General features: G+C 44.4%; 1 protein-coding gene across 1 annotated transcript in view; it reads right to left on the bottom strand.

Moving 5' to 3' along the window:
- Window positions 1-23465, bottom strand: part of LOC135899363 (nose resistant to fluoxetine protein 6-like) — an 82500-nt gene that overhangs the window by 41384 nt on the left and 17651 nt on the right. The window contains exons 2-3 of the mRNA XM_065428614.2: window positions 18202-18515; window positions 3556-3767 (exon numbers count right to left, since the gene is read on the bottom strand). Of these exons, the coding sequence (XP_065284686.1) occupies window positions 3556-3767; window positions 18202-18502 (513 nt within the window). The 5' untranslated portion in view covers window positions 18503-18515. The remainder of the gene's footprint in view (window positions 1-3555; window positions 3768-18201; window positions 18516-23465) is intronic.

Genomic DNA, 23465 nt, shown 5'->3' on the forward strand with positions numbered 1-23465 from the left:
TTGCCCATGCTGCAATATTAGTCTGACTTGTGTATCATATCCGATTTTTTTTTTGTTCGCTACCATTTTCTTTGTGAAAGTCTTTGTGAAAGGGAAAATTGTCATCCACCCGAACGTAGCACGAAGCTACGAAGCAAACGTCTACGGGTTTCTCAGTGAAAATTGTATTACCGGACCAGGACGAATTTTCTTCCACTGCGTACCTTTATTTCTGAGAAACCCGCAGCACGTTCCTTTTTAGCTTTGTGCTACATTCGGTTTGACAGCAAATTGCCCTTTCATTAACTTTTCTCGGCCTTGCGGGATTCCGCAGAACTGACCCTTTCTGACACCTTCTTCAGGAAGCGTACCAACAGAAGGTGAACCTGGAAAAGTCCTAATGTTGAAACAAGAAAGGAAATTGATTTCATACTTTCTGCCGAACCCAACATAGTGCAGGGTGTAGAAGTGTTAGGTAGGGTAAAGTGCAGTGATTGTAGGTTAGTGAGGGCTAGGATTCACCTCAGTTTGAAGAGATAAAGAGTAAAATTGGTCAAGAAAAAACAGGCCAAGCTAGATGCAATAATGGTAAAAGCAGACAAACTCAGGTTAGTACTTGCAAACAAATATCAACAAGGAGAAAATAAGGGATGTTCGAAATTTTACCGTCAAAAAGACTGAGGAAGCCGTAAAAAATGGACGCAGCATGAAATCAGTGACAAGTAAACTTGGCATAGGACAAACCAAGATGTATGCACTGAAAGATGGGCAAGGTAATATCATCAACAATCTTGAAGCTATAGTAAATGCAGCGGAAGACCTGTACAGTACCCAGAGGAGCCACGATTCGAAGCAGTAATGAGCAGGTCGCACAGACTCCTTCTATAGCTAGCGATGAGGCAAGAACGGCCTTGCAAGACATGAAACGCACAAAAGCGGCAGGAGAAGATGGAATAACAGTCGATTTAATCACATATTGCTTAAAACCTGGCGACTCCCTGTACGAAGGGTCTATCGACTTCAAAAGTCCGAGAAAACTGGAAGAATGCAAACGTTATACTAATCCACATAAAGGGAGACGTTAAAGAATTGAAGAATGATAGGCTTTTTAGGGCACTCCCAGTATTATATAAAATATCCACTAAGGTAATTTTCAATGGAATAAGGGCAACACTGGACTTTAGACAACGAGGGGAACGGGCTGACTTCAGGAAGGGATACTCTCAAATGGATCACATACATGTCATTAATCAGGTACTCAAGCAATCTGCAGAATGCAATCAGCCTCTATATATGGCTTTCATACATTACGGAAAGGCATTTGATTCAGTAGAGATGTCAGCAGTCATAGTTGCATTACGTAATCAAGGAGTACAGGTCGCTTACGTAAATATTTTGCTAAATATCTACAGAAATTCCACAGCTGCCTTAATTCTACACAAATAGGAAGGTACCTATAAAGAAAATGCCAGACAAGGAGACCCGATCTCTCCAATGCTATTCACTGCGTGCTTGGAAAAAGTATTCACGCTATTAAACTGTGAAGGCTTACGAGTAAGCATCAACGATGAATCTCTCAGCAACCTTCAGTTTGCAGATGACATTGTCCTGTTAAGCCACTCCGTAGACGAGTTATAACAAATCATTGAGTACTTTAACAGATAAAGTGTAAGAGTGGGGTTGAAGATTAATATGCAAAAGACAAAGATAATCACGAATAGCCGAGCTGGGGAACAAGAGTTCAGGATCGCCAGCCAGCCTCTAGAGTCTGTGAAGGAGTACGTTTACCTAGGTCAATTACTCACAGGAAACACTGATCATTAGAAGGAAATTCACAGAAGAATAAAATTGGGTTGGAGTGCATATGGCAGACATTGTCAGCTACTGAATGGAAGCTTACCATTATCACTGAAAAGGAAGGTGTACAATCAATGTATTTTAGCGGTGCTGACTTATGTGGCAGCAACTTCGAGACTGACAAAGAAGCTGGAGAACAAGTTAAGGATGGCGCAAAGAGCGATGGAACGAGGAATGCTAGGCATAACGTTAAGAGACAGAAAGAGAGCGATTTGGATCAGATAGCAAACAGGTATAGCCGATATTCTAATTGACATTAAGAGAAAGAAGTGGAGCTGGGCAGGTCATGTAATGCGGAGGTTAGATAACCGGTGGACCATTAGGGCAACATAATGGGTGCCAAGAGAAGGGAAGCGCATTTTAGGACGGCAGAAGAATAGATGTGGTGATGAAATTAGGAAATTCGCGGGTGCTAGTTGGGATCGGTTCACAGGACAGAGGTAATTGGACATCACCGGAAGAGGCCTTCGTCTTGCAGTGAATGCAAAACAGGATTATTATTATTATTATTATTATTATTATTATTATTATTATTATTATTATTATTATTATTATTATTATTATTATTATTATTATTATTATTATTATTATTATTATTTGCCATATTCACCGCTTTATTTGTTGACTGTCCTTGAAATTTCCGCTTGCACTCCTGGAGATTTGAATCCTAGAGCCTCCTTCAAACTGTTTATGTGTAATGTGGACTCTTTGTAGTATGTTCATTTCTGTTGGTGGCTTTGGAGAACTCTTTGTTTTTATGTCTCTTGTCACATTACTGTCGCTAATTGTTGACTTTGGATGACTTGATATATTCTGTTAAGACTATTAAGCTTGTCTTGCCCCAACCGTCACCTCAACTTTGAACATGTGTAGGGGTGAGCGCGCGATGCCGCCGAAACTCTAACGACGCACTTGCGCCACATACGGACTGACCGTCGCATCGAATATACCTATGGCGCCTGGTAGCCTCCGGAGTGCTGTTTACGCTGGGCAGCACCATAGGCCTCGCGTGCTTGCTATCGCATTCATTGCTTCGCCCTCTGAGCGAAACTGCAATGAACAAAATACTGCGCATTTAGGGGTTTTTACTTATTAATGTGCAACGAAGCTGCCACTGGTTCTTTGAATATTATGATCAATTCCTTTGAAAGAGGAATGAACCAATTTTTTTATGCTTCTTCACTGACACATTGGTGCCTGTTCCATAACTCCCATTGCAAGTGGGCCTGTCAGTGGTGGCCGCTTTGCTTTTATGGCCAGGAAACAATCGAAACAAAATATGTTCACAGCCAAGAGAAGCCGTCATGATCATTCTATTTACGTCCGCTGCAGAACAAAGGCCTCTCCCAATGATGTCCAAGTACCCCCGTCTTGCGCGATCTGACCCGGTCTTACGCCCGGAAATTTCCTAGAGATGCAGTGGATAACTGCAGTGTTAGAACACAGGTTGCTATTTATGAGGCCATGAAACATACGTGTTTCATGGCCTCATAAATATTAAACAAGGCATCCGAGCATGTGTGCCCCAACGCGTTTTTCTTTTAGGATTAAATTTTTGCGCCACTTCGCAGCTGTCAACATGGGAGAAGCAGAAGCAGACACGTGAGAAATAGCCTGACAGGTGATTATTTGGCAAATGAAATTGGTACAAATTGTCACCTCACTGCAGTAGAGGGTAATGCAGAGTAGAAATGAAAACGTACTCAAACATAACGTTACCCTGGGGTGCCTAAGAGCAATGGCTGCCATGATTCGGTCGTCCAGGTCGCTCCTGTTCCCTGAGTAAAGCTGCAGGTTGCAATACTGGCCGCGTACTGTCTCGTGCCCAAAGTCGTTTAGCACCACGGTTTCGACGCACTCGTCAAAGGCGCCCAGGTCCGTTCGCGAAACCTGGAGAACGCCGGTGGGGTACTTGCCCGTCGCATCCAACACTGCGCGCAACATAATGGCCTTGTATGATCCCTTCTGCTCAGAAACATCAGAAGGAAAAAGATTCCAGATTAACTTGTCGTGAGTACTACTTTGAGATGTTGCAGTTGGGGAGAGCCGAAGCCTTGCGTACGAAGGCCCTGCAGAACATGACAAGGAATAAGATGTGCACTGAAAGATATCTCACTTACACAACACCACTACGGCGCGAAGCCGAGGATTGCGACGACGGTGATTAGACAACTCATCTACCGAAGTTACCTCTAGCAGCTAAAGTTGTGGCACTGGGCCTACGATGACAAATGAAAACACCACCGTGGAGTAGCAATCCCAGTGGTGCCAACAGAGAGTAGTCTTGTACAAATAGCTCAAATGTAAGGTATAAATTTGAAAACGCATCACTAATGGGTCTCCATCAAGATACTTTCTTAAAGAACTAGTCATTACAAAACAGAGCCAATCGATTTATTGCAGAGTTCACTCAAACATGGTCTTTGGCTCGAACGATTAGAGACCGGACGGTGAGTCACCCGACTTACCTATTTTGACAACTTATTTCGCTACCCTTGCACTTATGCTACAGCTTTAGTAAAATTAATTAGAATAGTTCCAGGAATTCACGAATTTACTGCATTTCTATGGTTAAACCACTCTTTGCACGTAGTGATTGTATCCAGTTTTCATTTCTTCACTTATCAATCAATGAATGTAATCCCCTTCCGAGGTCAGTAGCTAAGACAACTACCATTGAAAAATTCGCTTAGTTATTATTTTTTCCTAATCAATCAGAAAAAAAAAGTGGTTGTAAGCTCGATTTCTGTTATTTTTTTCTTTCTTGGTGTGCTTTTTTACATTAACATGCCACTGCGGTCGCCGCCAAATTACCATGCTCGGTGACCTCGGCGTCTCGTTTGGAGTCCACTTCGATCCCGCCAGTGTTCGTGCTGTCCTCGGTTTTTCAATCCTGGCCTGTGCCAAGGGCGTCCGAAGCATCGTGGTCATTTGCGCTTACATCCGCCGATTTGTGAGAAATTTTGCGTTCATCGCCCATCCGCTGACTGACCTCCTGAAGATAGGAACTCCATTTTACTGGGGCCCCATCAAGCTACTTCCTTCTCGTGCCTTGTCACGCGACTAACTACCCCGCCAATTCGTCCGCTCCTACATAGGCTCGCAAAGGCGTTAGTAGTCATGAAATGGGCACTGTTTTAGCCCAGTGTCAGTGGTGACATAATCGTTATTGTCTACTACGCAAATCGTATCCTCTTCCATGCCGAACGCAATTATTCTATTGCGGAGCGTGAGTACCTTGCATTTGTCTGAGCAGTAAGCAAATTCCATCTCTACGTACATAGCCGAACTTTCACTTTTACGACCGATTACCACGCCTTCTATTGGCTTTCGACCCTCAAAGATCCCACTACGACCTTCCCACTACGACCTCCTCACTACGAGCCACCTTGGTCTTTCCAGGACGTACGACCATGTCCGGCGAAGATTTTTCTGGCCTGGGCTCCACCATTCCGCGCTACCTTATGTCACTGCCTGCGAATCGTACCAACGTCGTAAAAAGCCTGTTCCTGCTGGTTTCCTCCAGCGAATTGATGTACTCACCGAACCATTTCATCGTAATGGCTTCGAACGCCTTGGCTCCTTCCCCATCTCGAAAGCTGGAAATAAGCGAATTGCCGTTGCTAGGAATTATTCGACCCGTTACGCCATCACACGAGCTATGCGCATCCAATGTCGCTGACTTCCTTGTACAAGATATATTACACCATGTAGCCCTTTCTCACAGAACGGGACTGCTACTTTCTATCTAGGCCACAACCCTGAAACTAACGGCCTTACTGGGGGCCTGAATTAAAGAAATCCCAGATATGCTGTCGATGTATGTTCAGACCATCGAGACTGGGACACTGTCATTGCCCGCCGCTGTAGCCCAGTGGCGCTGCTGAGCTTGAGGTCACGGGTTCGATGCCGGCCGCGGCGGCCGCATTTTAATGGCGGTGAAATGCACAATCATATCCCTGTACTTAGATTTAGGTACACGTTAAATAACCCCAGGTGGTGCAAAATTAATCCGGAGCCCGCCATTACGGCATGCCTCATAATCATATAGTGCTTTCGGCACGTAAAACCCTATAATTTGCGGGGTCAGACGTACTCCTCGCCAGAAATATGCAGCAGCGGTTAACGTGAACGAAAGCTATTTGTTAAGTGAGCCTTACAGACTGGAGAGAACTGCACTCACAATCAACGCATTCGATACTGCTAAACTAACTTGTCCAATTCTTCTAATAATCGTCACTGTTAAATGGCTGATTAACCTTGGCCTCGACGGGGCGCATGGTTCGCGGACACGCGCTTGCGGCGAAGGCCCGTGGCAACCTCCCCCTCCTCCTTGGCGTTGGCTTATGAACCCGTGGGGCCGCTTCCTCCGAGGCGCGCCGAACATCACGTGACGAGTCTGGTACAAGCATCCACGCAGTATCGTCACGGGGAGGCGGCTGCTCATTTCTCATTCTGATTAGAAATCGGCGGCACCCCGGCGATCCCGACAAGTTCCATGATTTTAGTAGCTTTACATTGCCCTCCCTTTTGTGACGCTTGTGCGCAGCTGTTCACGCCGCGATACCGCATCGCTACTTTCCTTTCTATCCCTACTTTGGACGTGAACCAACGTTGCCTTTCCATGCGCTCTTTCCAACCCCTGTCGAGGCCCCGTCTGGGTACGCTCGCGACACCATTGCCGCAGCAGCAAAGTCACACCAGATTCCCCGCCTTCTCCTCTCTGCGGCACAAACACGGTAGAAGTCGCCTTATGACAGCTGCCATCGAGCCGTCAACTTGAGCGTGGGCAACCTCGTTCTTCTATGGAAACCTCCACACTGCGCGGGCCTATAAGAAGAGCAACTTTCCAGATACTCCGGCCCCTATCACGTCCGTCCGAAAAGTCGGCGACGTCCCGTGAGAAATATTCCCGCTCGATGCTTACACATCGTTCCGTTGTTCCAAGCCATACCATTCGCCCGACTTCTATACAGGCAGTGGATCGGCGCTTTCGCCACCGGAAGTATTATCATGCTGCTACGAGCAGAACGACCGACTATGACGGCGATCATCAGTGGTGCGAAAAAGAAGATGCAGTGTTTTGGGAGAGACTACCGTCATATTAGCTGTGCTGTGATAGCTTGTAAATAGTAAATGCTTTTTATTTCACTTTTGCACACTACAGGTAACACTTTGTTGGAACCAAGCGGTATATCTGTGCTATATTTCTTCGCAGAAATCATTTTACCTGAACTTTTTACCTAGGTGAAATAATTATCTGTCCCTGTTAAAACAAGGTTGAATCGTTTTCTAACGTTTCTAATTAGATGGCGCTACTTGTAATCATCCGAGTGATATCCACAATTGCCTATTATGCCGACAAACATTTGCTGTTACCATTGTGTTCTTTTTTGTTATTTTAAAAGTTTTCAACAATTGGACAATGAGTGCGTTTTGCCGTCTGTCCACGCGAATTATATTGTATTGTCCGTATATTTATCACAGTTTTCGTAACCTTTGGATGTTATTTAGTGTTTTGTGTAGGTATGCATTATGCCCACAAGGGCCCTTCGGGTAAATAAAGAGAAAGGGAAAAAGAGAACCATCCAACAAATCTAATGTCGTCTTTGTTCAAAGAAAACTTAAATGCCTTCTCAATCGATGCAGAGCTTGCGTTATGAATAGCACAATATTTGTTTTCAACTGACTTATAAATTGTTTAAGCCTGTAAAATCAATCGATACCCACTAATGGGCGTTACCAAACTACAATTTCTTCCAACTATTAATTGGTTGCTTTGTGTCATCCACGAAATATTAAAACGAATACTTATATTTTCGGGCAACTTTCTTTTACCAGCTAACAAATGTTAAGTTATCGCTCACCGCAAGACGCGCCTTTCATCGGACGTTTCTCGAATGTTATCGCTGGTTTTATTTGTTGCCTATGTTGTCGCAGAGCCTTGCGTAATCAGAGTGCCTGGGCGATGCATATGGCGGTGTAGTACGTATTCTAGAACTTACGCGAGCGCCAGCGATTCGTTGACTCATTGAGTCAAGTATATACATTAAATAGCCGACCACCTTGACCCGAAGATCAGATTTTCGCCGATCACCGACTGTACTCGTCGTTATCATTGTGCATCGAGTGTGACCTGTTTTCCGGGGCGCAGGTTCACCCAATAGACAGTTAGTTTTGTGGCTTGCCCTTAAGGGTTACAGTCTAAGTTTCAGCGACATGACAAAGTGACAATATCTTAGTATGGGAGCAACTGTTACAAAAATAATGTTTCGTTTGACGGTATAAAAGTGCGAGACCCGAACTTAGTGTAACTACATAGCACAATTAGCGTGCAGGTGTCTCGCGTTGCATTGCGAGATGCATAACATCGTGGCTGCAGAACCGGCCCAACGAATAAACGGTGCGGCTTACTATCAGGCAGCCTGAGAAAACCAAAGTTGCATTCTCGCCTTCAAGCGCCATCTTTGTGGCGGTGTAGTCGTGAGGCGGCTCTATATTGCGAGGATTGGCGATCGTCGGCGTGCGGCTATTCATGACTCCAAAATGCAGTGATCGCCTTCATCTTCCAGCGACTATTGACCTGCGAATTTCACTGTGCCAACACGAATGAACGAAGTCACGCAAAGCGGTTTTTGCTTGCTTGGACATTCAGTATCCGTCCGGGCGGCATTCTCGAGAGTCGTGCTACTTCGCAAACGGAACCTACATCAAGCTTCTTTCGGCGACGACGTGAGCTGCAAACCTGTGAGAAGTGGAAGCACCGGTGTTATGCTGCTATTCGTCGAAGCTGCTAATAAAGCTCCATGCGCGCAATTAATGAGCACTGTAATTTCTCCGCTCGCGTTAGGTTCTCGCTTCGAGTGTTCGAACTGAAATTGTGCAAGCTATATGGCACGTGTTTGCCTTGTGAAGGAGGGAGAACAAACGTGATCGGCAAGCTGCATTGTCAGCCCTTCGGCTCGGTGGCTGCTTCAGGTTCTGTGCGCTGCCTCTTCCTTTCGCCGCTGCACCTATCAAGGTCTCGCATGACAGGGGTTCTTTGGCGAGTACCCCGGAGAAACCGTATCTGTCTCGCAGCTCCTTCTAATTGGGAAATAAGTACGTGACTGGTCCAGTTAAGACATTTCATCCTTATATTACACTGGTCACGTCACCGTCGCTTCGACATACTCGTGTGATGCAATAAAAAAGTATAAAATGATAAAAATAACTGGTTGGTAGGTGTGGTTTGGCAAAAAATGTGTTGTGGTAGTAGTTAGAGGCTCACATTATACGGTCACCTTGAAGGGGTTGGATGTGTCGAGACGAGTTGTTGGAATGGCATAAACAAGCTTAAGCTTGGTGAAACGGACAAAGAGGCGTAGAAACGCTGAACGACAAAGGGAATGTTGTAGTCGGCAGAGGAGGAAGAAGGAGAACAGCGACAGGTACCGTAAATACCAGAATATAGGTCCATTTTTTTTCAGAAAAATAAACGCTGCAAAAAGTCGACCCCCGTCTTACATGCCGGTTAATTTTCTCCAGTTTATACCGGCTTTCGTTGTTTCATTTTTTTTAATTAATTTGGGGGGGGGGGGAGGGGTGTCGACACCTACATTCCGGCCCGATATGTATTCGCGTTTTCAGGGTACTCTAAAGGAAATAATCAACTACAAGGAGAGGAAAGGAGGCGTTCAGAAGCGGATCGGAAACGAGGTTATAGGGCGACGCTCGATACAAAAGATATGCTAGAGAAATTCTTACAATTGTCTCCTAATGCGTAATCAGTCTTTGACTCCGGGAAAATCGACAGATGGACATACATAAGCTAGCAACATGAGCAAGCAAGAGCCAAGTAGCAGCCTAGCCAAAGAGTGCTTACGCATTGGTAGACAATTATCACAATTTCTGCATTTTCTCACAGTCGCGTTCTGTTCACTGGTTAATTAAACCAGGGTACTAAACCAGACACAGTAAACACACAGACATAAGGAAACTAGATGTAAGAGAGAGAAGAGAGAGAAGGGAAGACGGAAAGGCAGGGAGGTTAACCAGACTGAGTCCAGTTTGCTACCCTACACGTGGGGAGGGGAATGGGGAGTGAAAGAGGAAGAGAGAGAACTTAAGTGTAGGATGTCTATAGTCGGGCACTCAAGTCCGTTGCCTTCAGGTAGCGAAAAAGCGCTCGAACTGCTTTCTGGGCCAATGAACTGTGAGGCCAGGCTCCCAAGATCTTCGCTTCCGTAAATGGCCTGTCATCCAGTCTATTTAAGACACACTGGAGAGTCCCACGTTGATTATCGAAGCGAGAACAGTGGCACAGAAGGTGACTGATGGTCAACTAGATGTAAGTTATGTGCTACTGTTACGTGCTAGTAGCAGCCCTCGATTCGCAACGTCTACTGCGTCGGCCGTGGTTTAGCATGCAGTTTTGATTTCATTCGCTCATTTTGTTGTGCCCATGGCTGAAAAAAAAATGCCTTAGGTTGTTGCCTGCATTGCCATGGATTCCTTATTTCTATTTACCATTCTGTAGTTGCGTGACCTGCAGTAACCGGCCCTGCTGTGTGTGATTTGTACTGTGTGTTCTACTGTATTCTGTTAGATCTGTCCTCTTGCTCTTGCTTTCCTCTTTCCTCCCTTCCTTCCTATAGCTTCCATTTCTGTGTTGCTGCCCCCTCCCTTCTGAAGAGTAGGCAGGCGTTGTGCCCATCCGGTGACAGTTGCCAGCCTGCTTCTCACTTTTCATTTCCTGTTAAATGTACATATGTTTTCAAAACAAATAATACACAAATTGCTTCGCTTGCAGCAACAAACGGCAAAAGCACCAGCTATTCGAATAGTTATGCTGTTGCTTGAGCAATTTCATTTTGCCGTGCCGTCAGTAATATGGCGGATGGCGCTTCACTGCAGTCGATGAATGGCGCTTGACATTTTGTATATCCCCTATTCCTCAATGCTCGAGTAAGAAGAACGTGGTGCGCACGTTTCTTGCGCAGGCCTAGACAGGACGGTAGGCGACTACTTGATCCTTAAGCGAGGCTCCTACTTTCCCACAGACACGTAGGTCGTCGTATTTTGCTAAAGTTGCGGTTCCTACGCCCTCCGTGCCCCAATGTTTCAAGGCGCGGTTTTTTTTTTTCCTGTGACCTCTTTTATCAATGCCCCTGCGCTTGCTAGAGCAAAAAAAATGTAATAATATGATCCATAGGCGCAGTCATGCGTCGCTACCTATGTGAATTTTTCTCCGCTAGTGAAACGTCTTGCACTCTTTATGACGAAACGACTTGACATATGGCCTCCTGTGCTAGAAATATGAAAAAAAAAATAAAACAGCAGAACGTCAGCGCGAAACTAGGGGGAAATAGGATACATATATATATAGGCCTTGCCAGTAAAAAAAAATTTAAGGAAATTTTACAAGAAGTACTTGTATCTGCGCCTTCATGGGCCAATTGCACAGCCCCAACTAAGCAGGAAGTGGCAGGATTGCAGCAGCCTGGCGGATTCGACTTCAGAGTTTTTTTGGCTGCGAAAACTTTCTGAACTTCGTGCCTGTGCACCTAGGGTTCCAAAAGCCAGCAATGATATTGTCAAAACCTTGGGCGACGTGAACCTTCCCGACCGCATAAAGCGTGTTTTAGCCAGAAGACCAAAGTTCGCCGTCGAATCTGAAAAGACAGCGTCTGAGCTGCACAGCTTGGTGAGACAAGTGCCTGCTATAGCTCCGGAAAAAGAGGCTGACAGGTGTGTGTCCGAAGAACTCGATGTTCTCGCGAAGTATAGAAAGAACTATGATATAACAGTTAGACAAACGAGATCATTTTGAGAACTAAATCGCTATTCCTGTTACCCTCGGATAAGGAAGGAGGTTTTTTTTTAGTTTTATAGGAAAACCTGTCTAACTCCAAAGCTCAAGAAGCAATTCTATCAGCTTTCACGTTACATGGAAAATTTCCCCTGCAGAAAGTAAAGGCACAGGCTAAAAAGCTATGTAAAAAATTAAATTTGGATGGTTCAGTTAAATCCATAGACAAAAGCGAACGTAAACGCATGCATAAGTTTTTCAGTGCGAGAACCCACAGACTAGGCATTTCGCTAATGACAATTGTGTCAGAAAACGGTACGTGGCAAAAAAAGCGTACCTTTGTTTTTGCAGAAAAGCTTAAACCTATTCAAAGTAAATGACCCGTTCCGTGTGCGTAAATCGGAATATGTCATCGCGTTTTCAGACAAATGATAAGACAAAATCTACATAGCATGCTCATTCGACATTAGGGACCTGTATTACTCTTTGCCACATCGTGAAATTCTGTCCTGTGTTGAAGATTGCACAGACAAATGTGGTTTCGTTGCTTTTTGGGGTGCTGCAGGTTTGGCTGGACAAAGCTTTTTGAGAGCTTTTAACGATGTACTTTAACTCGACATTTAAGACATGGGATGATAAGTCTTAGATTCCGACTAACGGTATCTGCATTGGCTCCTGCATAGCACCCATTCTGAGTGATTTTTACTGAGCAAAGCTAAACAGCCGACTGCAAGACCAACTGCAAATTTCAAAATTAACCGAAATATCCCGTTGCGTTGATGATTTTCTAGTAATTTTTAATATTGACGAAGCGGACCTCGAACCATTAATGATTCAGGTCCTGAATCAATTCCGTGAAAGTTTTAAACCACTCAACTCCACTTTTGAATTACCCGTGGCAAGATCAATCAGATCTTTAGATTTGAAGCTTATGTTTTCGAAAACTCACATTTGCTGGTCGTGCGACCCACGCGCCAGCAAGCCACTTCTTCCATTCGAATCATCTCACTGAAGAGAGAGAGGGAGATAATAGGAAGGCAAATATGTTAACCAGTCAAGACTCCGGTTGCTTACCTTCATTCAAAACTCGTAAAGAGGTCTGTAGCAACAAGGTGTTTTACGAAGTCTTAAACAAATCATGCTTTCACTCAATGACAGATTACTTTAGCGAGCAGATAGATCGTCTTCAAATAGCGGGGTATCCGAAGCAGCTTCTAATATCCGTAGTGGAATCGGTTTTAAAAAAGTTAAAAAGGAAACCGCAGGACAGCCAAGCATGCAGCATTAGAACACAACAGAAAAGAAAATAATAACTTTGACACCCTACATACATAAGTTAGCCCATAATTTGAATAAGATAAAAAAACGTGCCAACGTAAATGTTGTGTTTTCATCTCCTAAAACACTTTCGGCAATTTGTTCAAAAGTAAACAAAACAGCAAGTAAGCCAATGTCCTGCTCCATGGAGCACGAAAACCGGTTTTTAATAAAACTGTGTTGAGAGTGTAGTCTATTTGGTCCCGCTGTTCTATAGAAAGAAATATGCAGGACAGACAGGTAGATGTACAAATGAGAGACTAAAAGAGCATAGCTACAAATTACGTAGAGTGATTAGTGGTCCCCTAGGTATCCACTGCAGGGATTGCGTTTGCAGTCCAATCTTTTCAGGAACAAACATTATGGAAAAAAAAACTGAGAAAAAAAAGAACTAGAGAAATAATTGAAGCCGCAGAAATGGTACACCTAAAAGAAACTTGTGTTAGTATGTCTTCTCTGACCCTCTACCAAAGAGAACTCGATTTTTTGACTATCAAATAACACAACACGTGCTTGTGACGCAAGTCGATGATGTAGTTTGGCGAGAGATAGGGATAACTGTATCATCCTATCTTAGTCTTAATTTCCTTACATTTTTTTACTGTTAAGGTTATGCCACATGTCGAAAAATAAACATCATTTGTAAGTCAGCGCCGTGCTCGTCCTTTCTTCGTCTTGTGCTCCGTCAATGTTGCGCTGTCCCCCTACCTTCGCGCCCTGAGCCAACTAGCCCGAGCCACAATCGTAGCAGACTTCAGTGATTCCGTCGGCTCTGAACTCATTTGCTGCGACAGCTGGGTTCTCCCACAACGAAGACCACCATCTTGTTTTCGCTTGCCTGTTTTTACTGAAATAATATCGCTCCCTCGCTTTCGGGAGAATGGCTAAGAAGCCAGCGCGGTTTCAAGCTTATTGGTTGAGGTGCAGAATGAGTGCCGCGGTATAGGACATTATTTTAGGTAAGAATTTGACAAAAGACAAATATTTAATATAACTTTTAAATATTAATTTTGTCTCGAGCGAAATGATGCAATGCTGCCTACTATATTTCAATGAGTTTGCATATTTTTCCTGCGCATTTACAGTGCCACTACATCGGGCGCATGGCGGCTCTGAATCCTGTGAGCTCCTATGCAATAAATTATGTAGTTCGTAATTGTAGCGACAGTCATTGTCCACACAGCGACGCCATCGATGCTTTCTTCATTGTTTTCCACCAACCGCCTGGTTTTGGGCGCATCCTCTATTTTATGTATGTGACATGTTTGAGAGCTGATCATTGTCATGTACGTCTCTCTTGTGCCGTCGACGGGGCTTTCACGTGCATGACAGAGAATTACCAGCCGACAAACCGCCATCTCGCCAAGAACAATTTCTATGCGGTGCAGTCATTACCATCATCCTCGTACAGTGTTGCTTGTATCTACAGTGCTTCATTTTCTGTCCTCCGAAATGTATGCACAGGCGCCACAGCTCTCAAAACGTTGCAGCAATCGCTCAGCACTGTAGTGGTACGATACCTAATGAAACTATCCTTTCTGCATTTCGGTCTTGCATAGCCGTTTTGATTACGATATGCTTCCCCATTAGTAGAAACATATCAAATAGTAGATTGTCACACGGTCCATCAAGTTACGGGATATTCTGAGAATTTAGATGACATTATTTCTTCAAACACCTATAGAGAACACGCCAGAGGTAAATCGCATATTTAAAGTTTATAAAGTGGGGTTCAATAATTTGAGACACATTAAAAAGGCGACAGTGAATAAACGAAACGAAAATGTCACACTTCTCTAAGCTATGTTCTTTTAATAAAAGTACATTTAGGACACATGATTATGCACCTGAAGGCCATTTATGATCAAAATGAATGTCAGCCTGACTGGTATCAAATTTTGATAATGTGTTTATCTTTTCCTTTCTAGTTTATAGTGCGATGTTGCTTTGTACCACATTAGTTTTCTTTGCACGTTCTGTTCGCTGTCCTGTGAATGATTGACTATGACTATCTGTAGCTCACAATATGGTAAATGGTTATTTCACAAAGATGATTTTACTCATTGTAGGAAATGCCGTGAAAGGGAAAAAAAGATGGTGCATAATAGCTGATTGATTACCTCGCCCAACTCCCAAATGCACGTAACTGCAGTGACGTGGGTTCGAATCCCAATGGTGGCCATCGGGCACAGAGTTTTATTTTTTTACCCTCAATGTCGAGGATGAAAGTGAGAATGAATAGGCCGCTTGGGACGACGACAAAAGCGTGTCGATGACGGCAATGGTCGTTGTCAGCATAACGGAATCAACAGACGGACGGACGGACGGACGGATGGACGGACGGACGCACAAAGCTGACCTAATTTCCAGCAATTCACTGCTTTCTCAGATAAAAAAGGAAGCAAACCAAAGAGAGAGTATTGCTTAATGCCTAAGTACTTCTAAATGTCAAGACAACAGTGCTTATCGATCACCCAGGTGAGAGGCTGCCCAGGCGAAAAGGTTGAAGGATATTTGGTAGACCAAATATACGTATGCTACACCTTTTTTTTTTTTTCAGTGCACGTTTTCATGTTAGCTGAGGAGAAGAGGGCGTAAAAGAGGGGCGAAGACAAACAAAGCTTCAGACGCTCAGCTGTGCCTTTCTCCTCCACCTCATTTCCCTGTTACGGCACTTGAGCAGTGAACCTATGGAAAGCTCCAAAGCAAGCAATGCTCTGAAACTTCCGGGGGTGCCCCACCCCCCTTTACCCATGTGTGCGTTAAGCAGTACAAGCGGCACATCAGTTTTGTCGCCCTCACATTGTTATGTCGCATGAACAGCAAGCGCAGAATGGGAGTAGCGGAAATTGAGCTCCAGACTCGGCGTTTCCTGCCTTCTTGTTGAAGTGGGCATACGCAGCTTGCCGCCTCACACTATTTGGTGACTTGAAAAGCGGAGACAGAAGATAGGGTTAAGAGCAAGCAAAGTAACACACGATCCGCTACGTTTTCCTCCATTTAAATTGTATACTACGGTGTACAAATCATACACTGGGTGTTTCAGCGAACACTTTCAAAAATTTTTAATGTTTCCTGTGGCAGATAGCATAATTGTAGTCCATAAGCTGGTCTGCTCGAAGAGGCGGACATTACTTACACGAAAAATGGAAACGCCTAATCGCCTACTTAGCAAAATCTCACTCGATAAGTTGTTAACTAATTACCTTATTGCACATATTGTAATATACAAATTCTAGCCGGGAAGTTCTCAAACCGGATCCTCTAGGAAGGAATTCGCAGGATGACACCAGCTTTGAGATATTAATTCCCGAACTTTGCGGAACAGTGCATTAGCGTTCCAGTTACTTTCGAGCTTTAATGCATAAAACGGCGTTTTCTTACGAAAGTAAGCGGAGCGACAGTGAATTTTTATCGCAAGTTTGACGGTGCATATTTCGTAAATCGTGTCATCTCCACAATTATTTTCACGTGTATATGCCTTGCAGCCTTACCCGCTAGAATTTGTAAATTGAAATAAGTGCCATAAGGTAATTATGCAAAAACATAATTAGTAATTTTTGCTAATTAGCCGATTATGCGTTTCTATTTTTTGTGCATGTCCGTCTCTTCGGGTAGACTAGTTCACGGACTAGAATTGTGCTGTCTGCCACGGGTAATGTAAAAAAAAAATTGAAAGTGTTTCCTGAAACACCCTGAATATAGGGCCGGTATTCTTGGTCGTTCGCTTTCGACGATACCGACACTTTCGTGAGATTTTGCGCCATTACAGCACCGGACGCGTCAGCGCCTTAATGAAACAGCATTGTGTAGCCACAGTGCCAAACACGCTTTCTTAGCACAGCACCTGCATTTATGTCGTCCACGGATGCCTAGCCTCCCGTGCTAGTCACGCGAAATCACGCGACATTGAATGTATCCACGAAAGCGAGCGACATAGAATACCGCACCTGATGTTCCCACCTAGGGTAGGTACGTAATTAGGTCGCTTCAAAGGCGGGCGCCAAGTGTAAAGGGACACAGGTGAGTGCAAGTTAAGCACTACATGCACGCTCAACCATTTCTAATGGGTTGTCCAAGCAGTATAAATGGTACAGTATAAATGGTACAGTTTCGCGCCGCTTAGTATTGTCATATCACTTCAATGTCCGGGGCATTGTAAGAGAAGGAGGGAGTGCGGTGCAAAGGCCCCTGACGCTTCCCTTAGTGATCTCGCAGGGGAGTGGTGGAAACGCCCACCCACGTGAGCTAGAATACTCGCGCGCCAGCTGAGAAATTGAGCGCTGGAGTCTAGAAAGAAACTTGACCTATGGATGTAGGTAGGCGCTGGCGCGCAGCTTTGTCCTTGCCCCTACAGAACTCTCGAATGAACAATCCGTGTTGCACTCAAAGTGAGCGTATATCTATAGGCCGTAAGAGAAAGTGCTTCTCAGGTGACGGCTTCTAGCAACGACCATAAAGAACGAGGATGCGTCGCCATCCGTTGTCACATCATCCTCACCCTTTATGCATCAATTTAACAGCAAAAATTGCGGCAGAATCTCAGTAAGCTGCTAACGACTTTTTTCTTTATCGCTGTCCTTCGTGGCATCGCCAATCCACCGGACACGTTACCTTGACAAGATTGTTTTTCAACCGTTCGCCGCCACTTACAGCGTATTTAAATACGGTCTGCGTGCAACAACAATAATTCCTTCTAGGCATGTGTGAGGGCGCTGACATCAACGCGCAAAAGCGCCTTGACACATGGGCCCTTTCCAGATCTTGCCCACCGTTCTTTGTAGCTCTGCAAAATTTAACTCACATTAGACGTGTTCGGGAAAACGAATCGTTTAGATGTCTCTCAGTAGGCTCTCCAACTCTTGTATATAAGCTCTTGTCTTTAGATCGCTGGTCAGAAAGAGAGATAGTTAACATTTTCGTATAAGCAAATAAAACTTCTGAAGAAAAGTAGTTTGAGCTGCTCAAGGGAATTGTGAGCAATATTGTGTTTGTTCTGTTCCCGCAGCCCCAATTGTTTTTTTTTTTTTAGAGTGGACACAAATTATTTGAAACTATATTGCAGTGCTTGACGACTTTATCCATGGCATAAATCGCTCGCTGTTTGGGGCAACCGACATTAACGGCATCTCTCGCGCGAAATAAATATAGGGCTATCAGCCCTTATTTACGTCCTCTTGCGCAGCCCACAGAGTACAAAGAGCAGCAAGCCTCTACCACGGAAAAAGACAAATGCCACACGGCCCGCAAGCACTCACGTCTGAGAACCCACGGTTCCAGGTTGCGGATCCCACGCACCAGCTTGACGAGACCGAGGCTGCATTGGACCGAGATGTCCGCGGCCAATACCTTGCGCATGAGGCCGCGCGGTGCCCGGTCCATGGCGCTGGCGATCCACTGCTTGAGCGTATCCAAATACTTAACTTCCGGCTCCTCGGTAGACGCGATGAAAGTGCTCGCGTCCTCCGTCCTGGCGCCGCACAACGTCAGCCACGAGCACACAAGCAGTGCGAGGGGCAGCACGGCTGTGGATGCATCCACTCTCCGGAACAAAATCATAGTGCCGCCCAACCTTGCAACAGTTCGAATTTCGAGAAGCCAAGAAAGATAACTGACTGAGCCGATTCGTTAAGCAGCCTGTACAAAATACGTTTAAATGTTCTTTTTTTTGTTACTTCACTTTCATAGTGACCGCATTGTTCGTTGATTCGGGCCGGTTGGCGTGCGTCTTGCCAGCGGCACGCAAATGTCTAAATTCGCCCTACCACGACTTCGCTACACACGCTCAGCATCAAGAGGGAAAGGATGGTGAAAGGCGAGGGCATAAAAAAGGCGAGAGCAGAAAAAAAAGGAGAGGGCCTTCCCTCCTGCTGTTGGGCTCATCGTCAACACGTTGGTGCAACGTGATGCGCTGCCAAAGCGACAGGAGATAAAGCTGCGGAGAAGGTGAAGGTTTCGCTCTTTTCTCTCATTCTCTTTCAGCGCATGTCGTGAAACTGGTAATTATTGCACTTGTTTTGGATGAGCGCACCAGCCATCGACTTTCAATGATGCCAAATTTCAGTCGCTCGCGATTAATTTACCGAGCATGCAGCTCAACCGCATGATTATATTGCGCCCTGAAACATTGTCTACAAAGTCTCCGTTACATGCGAAGTCCTTCTAGAAAATCCTGGCCGCTGCTTACGTAACTGAAATGTTGCGCCCCATTTATTTATTTATTTATTTATTTATTTATTTATTTATTTATTTATTTATTTATTTATTTCAGTACTCTCAGGGCCAGAGGCATTACAGAGAGGAGGGGCATACAAAATCGGCAGCAGATTTCTTAAATTTGTTGACGTCGGTGATGGCAGCCATGAAGGCAGGGAGGTGGTTCCAGTCATTTCCAGTTCGAGGAATAAATGAATTTATACAAAGGCTAGTTCGGCATTGCGGTATTCCTACCTTGCAGTTGTGGTTAGTGCGGGAAGATATATAAGATGGAGAGAGGAGTAACTTATGTTTGAGAATAGGGTTGGCATAATAAATTCTGTGAAAAAGACACAAGCGAAAATATTTACGACGCAGAAAAAGAACGGGAAGACCAAGTGCAGATTTCATTGCAGATACGCTCGCTGTTCGGGAATAATTTGAAACAATAAAACGGGCGGCGCGGTTTTGAACAGATTCTAAAGCGTTAATTAAGGTTATCTGATTAGGATAGACTGTCGCATTGTGGTGACACTCCTGCGATAATGCTGTTGAGGGAACTGCAGACACATTCTGAAAGCAAAGAGTTCTTCCTGGTCTTCAGTTTTTCCGGTAACAGATGCCAACTTCATTTGTTTCCTTTTCTTTTGTTTTAATTTTCTGATTAGGTTTATCCAGTGCGACTTCTCTTTAGAGTGAACAAGTGTGACGCGCGTGATGCGAAAGTTACATTCTGTGGCTCTATCACACTAAATTTATTGCATGGATACTGGTGTTGCATTTGTGTTGCTTTTCTCTACGCATCACGCAGATCGAACCGCGATTGTGATGCGAATTCAGACGCTTCTGTTCTAAGTAGCTGCCACCAGCGGGTTATGTATATAGCTCCTGCTGTATACGTTCAAGGTCATCCAGGTTTCTTCACCTAAGATACGTTTGTGCTCAGTTGGCAGCTAATAGGCATGTCACTCCATGCTGAAATAACATTGGCAACGACCTTGCATTCATCGGTCACAGCGCATACAGCGAAGCCATAAGAAAAACGAAATGGGAAAGCATTCAGATCGTTTCGTACGTTGCTTTTCTCCGTGGTAGGTGTCTTACTTCAGCCGTGCGTACGCGGTAGCTCTCTCTCTCTCTCTCTCGATATATATATATATATATATATATATATATATATATATATATATATATATATATATATATATATATATATATATATATATATATATCATGTTTCAATTTGGTCTTTAAAATTAGCGCGACATGCATGGGCGCTTAACCGATCATTTCTACCTACCAAATGCGTTCTCTTGCACCCTTCGGGACAAAGTTACACCGAATGCCTATGCATTTCTGGAGCATTTTGGGCACTGGTGTCTCAAATTTCTGCTGATCTCGATAAGAATCCCGCTTAACGTGCCTCGAGGACTGACCAGCTTCCATTCCGCAACAATAACATCGCCCCAAAAGTAAGGTTTATTTCACTGGAAATTCGGTAATTAATTACTTGGACACTGCGATTCACAGTGAACGTGATGTTCACCCTGTTTAAAAGACGACAACAACAAAAACATTGGTATAATATTGTAACGGCGTATAGTGACGGTGCACGAGCATAAACACTAACCCAAGAGATGATGAAAGAGATCGTTCATTGTGTGAACTCGTGCTTAGGAAGCAAGCCGACCCTTACGTTACTTAATCTGTGCCCAAATGCAGAAACGCTATTGTACTAAAATTTAGGCACTTGTTAAAGAGCCCCAGGGGATCAACGTTAAGGAGCAGCCCTCCACTATGTTGTCCCTCATAGTCCACCGCACAGTTTCGGGACGTTAATCCTATAATTTAATTGAACACGTATACGGTACAACGATAGCAGCGAGCATAGCCGATGGTGTTCGAACCCGGTCCCACTGCTCAAGCCTGCTACTGTTTATAAGTGTATCATCGTACATACCAGAAAAATCCTCGATACTCGCATGGGAATGAGAACGCGCTACACTATTCCTGTCGCGCGTATGCGGTCTGGTTAGACAGGGTCGTCTCGCTATACCGAATTCGCGACAACATTCGCGAAGTTTACAGTGCAGTGAGCCTGCCGTGTGCGAAAAGCGATAACACGATAAGCGAAATAAGTATGTCAGTGCGATCAGCGGAATACGCACTGATGGCAATGTAATAAAATTTATTTTGATGTAAACGTGTAGCTTCGTGTTTTCCTTCGATGTGTCTCTTTGCCATGAACGGCAGGAAAACTGTTCACATGTACATAGATCTTGGCCCGCATTCAGGAAACTTCTCTTACATACTAACATTTCCGTATTGGAAGGCATTCGAGAGCCCTTCGCTCCTGATAGCGATCTGCGTGATAGCCAGACCATCTCCACACCGATGGCCAATTGAGACGCGGCACTTATATGTAAACGAAGCTACGCGAATGCAGGTGCTGCCGCTTTAGAACACAGCAAATCTTACGATACTTATATATATATATATATATATATATATATATATATATATATATATATATATATATATATATATATATATATATATATATACTTATTGTTTGATCACTGATCAGTGGCCATTAGTGGAAAAAGGGATGTCTCCGGGGAAGTCAACATTCCGACACTTCGTCAGGAATACAACTCCCCTTGTCGGAACGTTGAAGACCTTGTTCGGTCACATATTCATCAGCACTTCAAGTATCCGTCTTTCTGTGAACCTCCGATTTTATTATAGTCGTATGTCGCTCAGCGGATGGGTATACTTACTACTTTGATAAAATCCCCTCCATGCTTGGAGCTTTCGAGTATCTTGAGTATTTAATACTAAATTAAATTGTGGGGTCTGCTGACGTCCCGAAACTGCACAGTGTGACCTTTAGGTATACGTCATATTTCAGATCCTCGGAAAATTTTTGACCATCTGGAGGCTCTTTAACATGCACCTAAATCTAAGTACACGTTTGTTTCTTGCATTTCGCCTCTGTCGAAATGCTGCCGCTGCGACCAGGGGTCGATCCCGCGACCTTGTACGGATCAGCAGAAGGTTGTTACCAGTAGACCGCCGCGACGGTTTGAGTACTTACATTATGTTGACAGTATGACGTGAATTTTTTTCAACTGTGCATGCGAGAAAGCTTCTGTTTGAGGACGAAAAAAAAACAAGGAAAATGGACAGGAGGCGCTTCAGACTTGTTGATTCGTCTCATGTTACGCTTCCACTCGTGTGGACACGTCGCGCCTGAAGGCACTCTATAGTAGCGAAGTGCAAGATAATTCCTCACTATCGCGCGTTCTCTTTTTGGACGCGGAAAAGATGCACTCGCGAAAGTGAGCGCCGACAAACAGTTTAATTGGATGTTTTCTAGGATAGCCTTAAACTTGTTCGTTCACAGACAACCGAGAAAAATAAAACAACCGCATTATGTACCGATCGGTTTGCTAGAAAAGAAAATTATCGTAAGTTGCGCAAGGTTACTGCCTACTACTTTGCGTCAGCCTTACCAACTTAGATTTTGCTAGTATTGTTAAAAGTCTTAGCTAAGGTCAAATGAGACACTCATCATAGACCGCATCACTTGTCGCATCACTGCCAGTCACAATGGTTCAGTTTTTGAATACCACTAGTCATAATTAAAACCATGTATAGTCACGACATTATAAGGACAGTAAAAAAAACACACACACAGCCCTGTTTACCGACAGTATACATCGACAGCGATGGCTGGATGTCATCCCTGTAACAACATGCCTTGCCTCAGGGATTACTTGAAGCAGAAATTTGACTGATACTAATTTATTTTCTTTCTTTTACACTTTTGACCACCCTCGTAATTTTCACTCCTCACGGCGCACAAATTCAGGATTTGGGGCTCCACAGGCGTTGTTTGCCGAGCACGTCGAGCAGAGACCGTAGCAGGACCCTGTGCAGGAAGCAGGACTCTGTGCTCCGTCGGGCACAGGGTCCTGCGTCGCACATCGGGACAGTGCAGGCGCCCTGTTTCGAGAAAATGTGGCCCACATGCCCTAGGAGGCATGTGTGTACTGCAAGCTTCGATGCAGATTCTGCGCAAGGCAGAGTTTGTGAAATTGTGGCGACGACAACGTGCAACGATATATGCGGCGGAATAGATGGCGTTCCACCCATCCGCCTTTTTTCGTAATCAAGCGCGTCGTGTGCCTTGGCGTTGTTGTTGACGCTGGACGGTGGAAGGTCATGTTGGCACTCGACGTTGAGTCGGAACGGGCAGGAGCTTATTCTGTCTAAAACTAAAAAAAAAAGAAACTTAACTAAATGAAACAAAAAAACCAAAAAA

Source organism: Dermacentor albipictus, chromosome 1, assembly GCF_038994185.2.
Source record: "Dermacentor albipictus isolate Rhodes 1998 colony chromosome 1, USDA_Dalb.pri_finalv2, whole genome shotgun sequence".
Lineage (NCBI taxonomy): Eukaryota > Metazoa > Arthropoda > Arachnida > Ixodida > Ixodidae > Dermacentor > Dermacentor albipictus.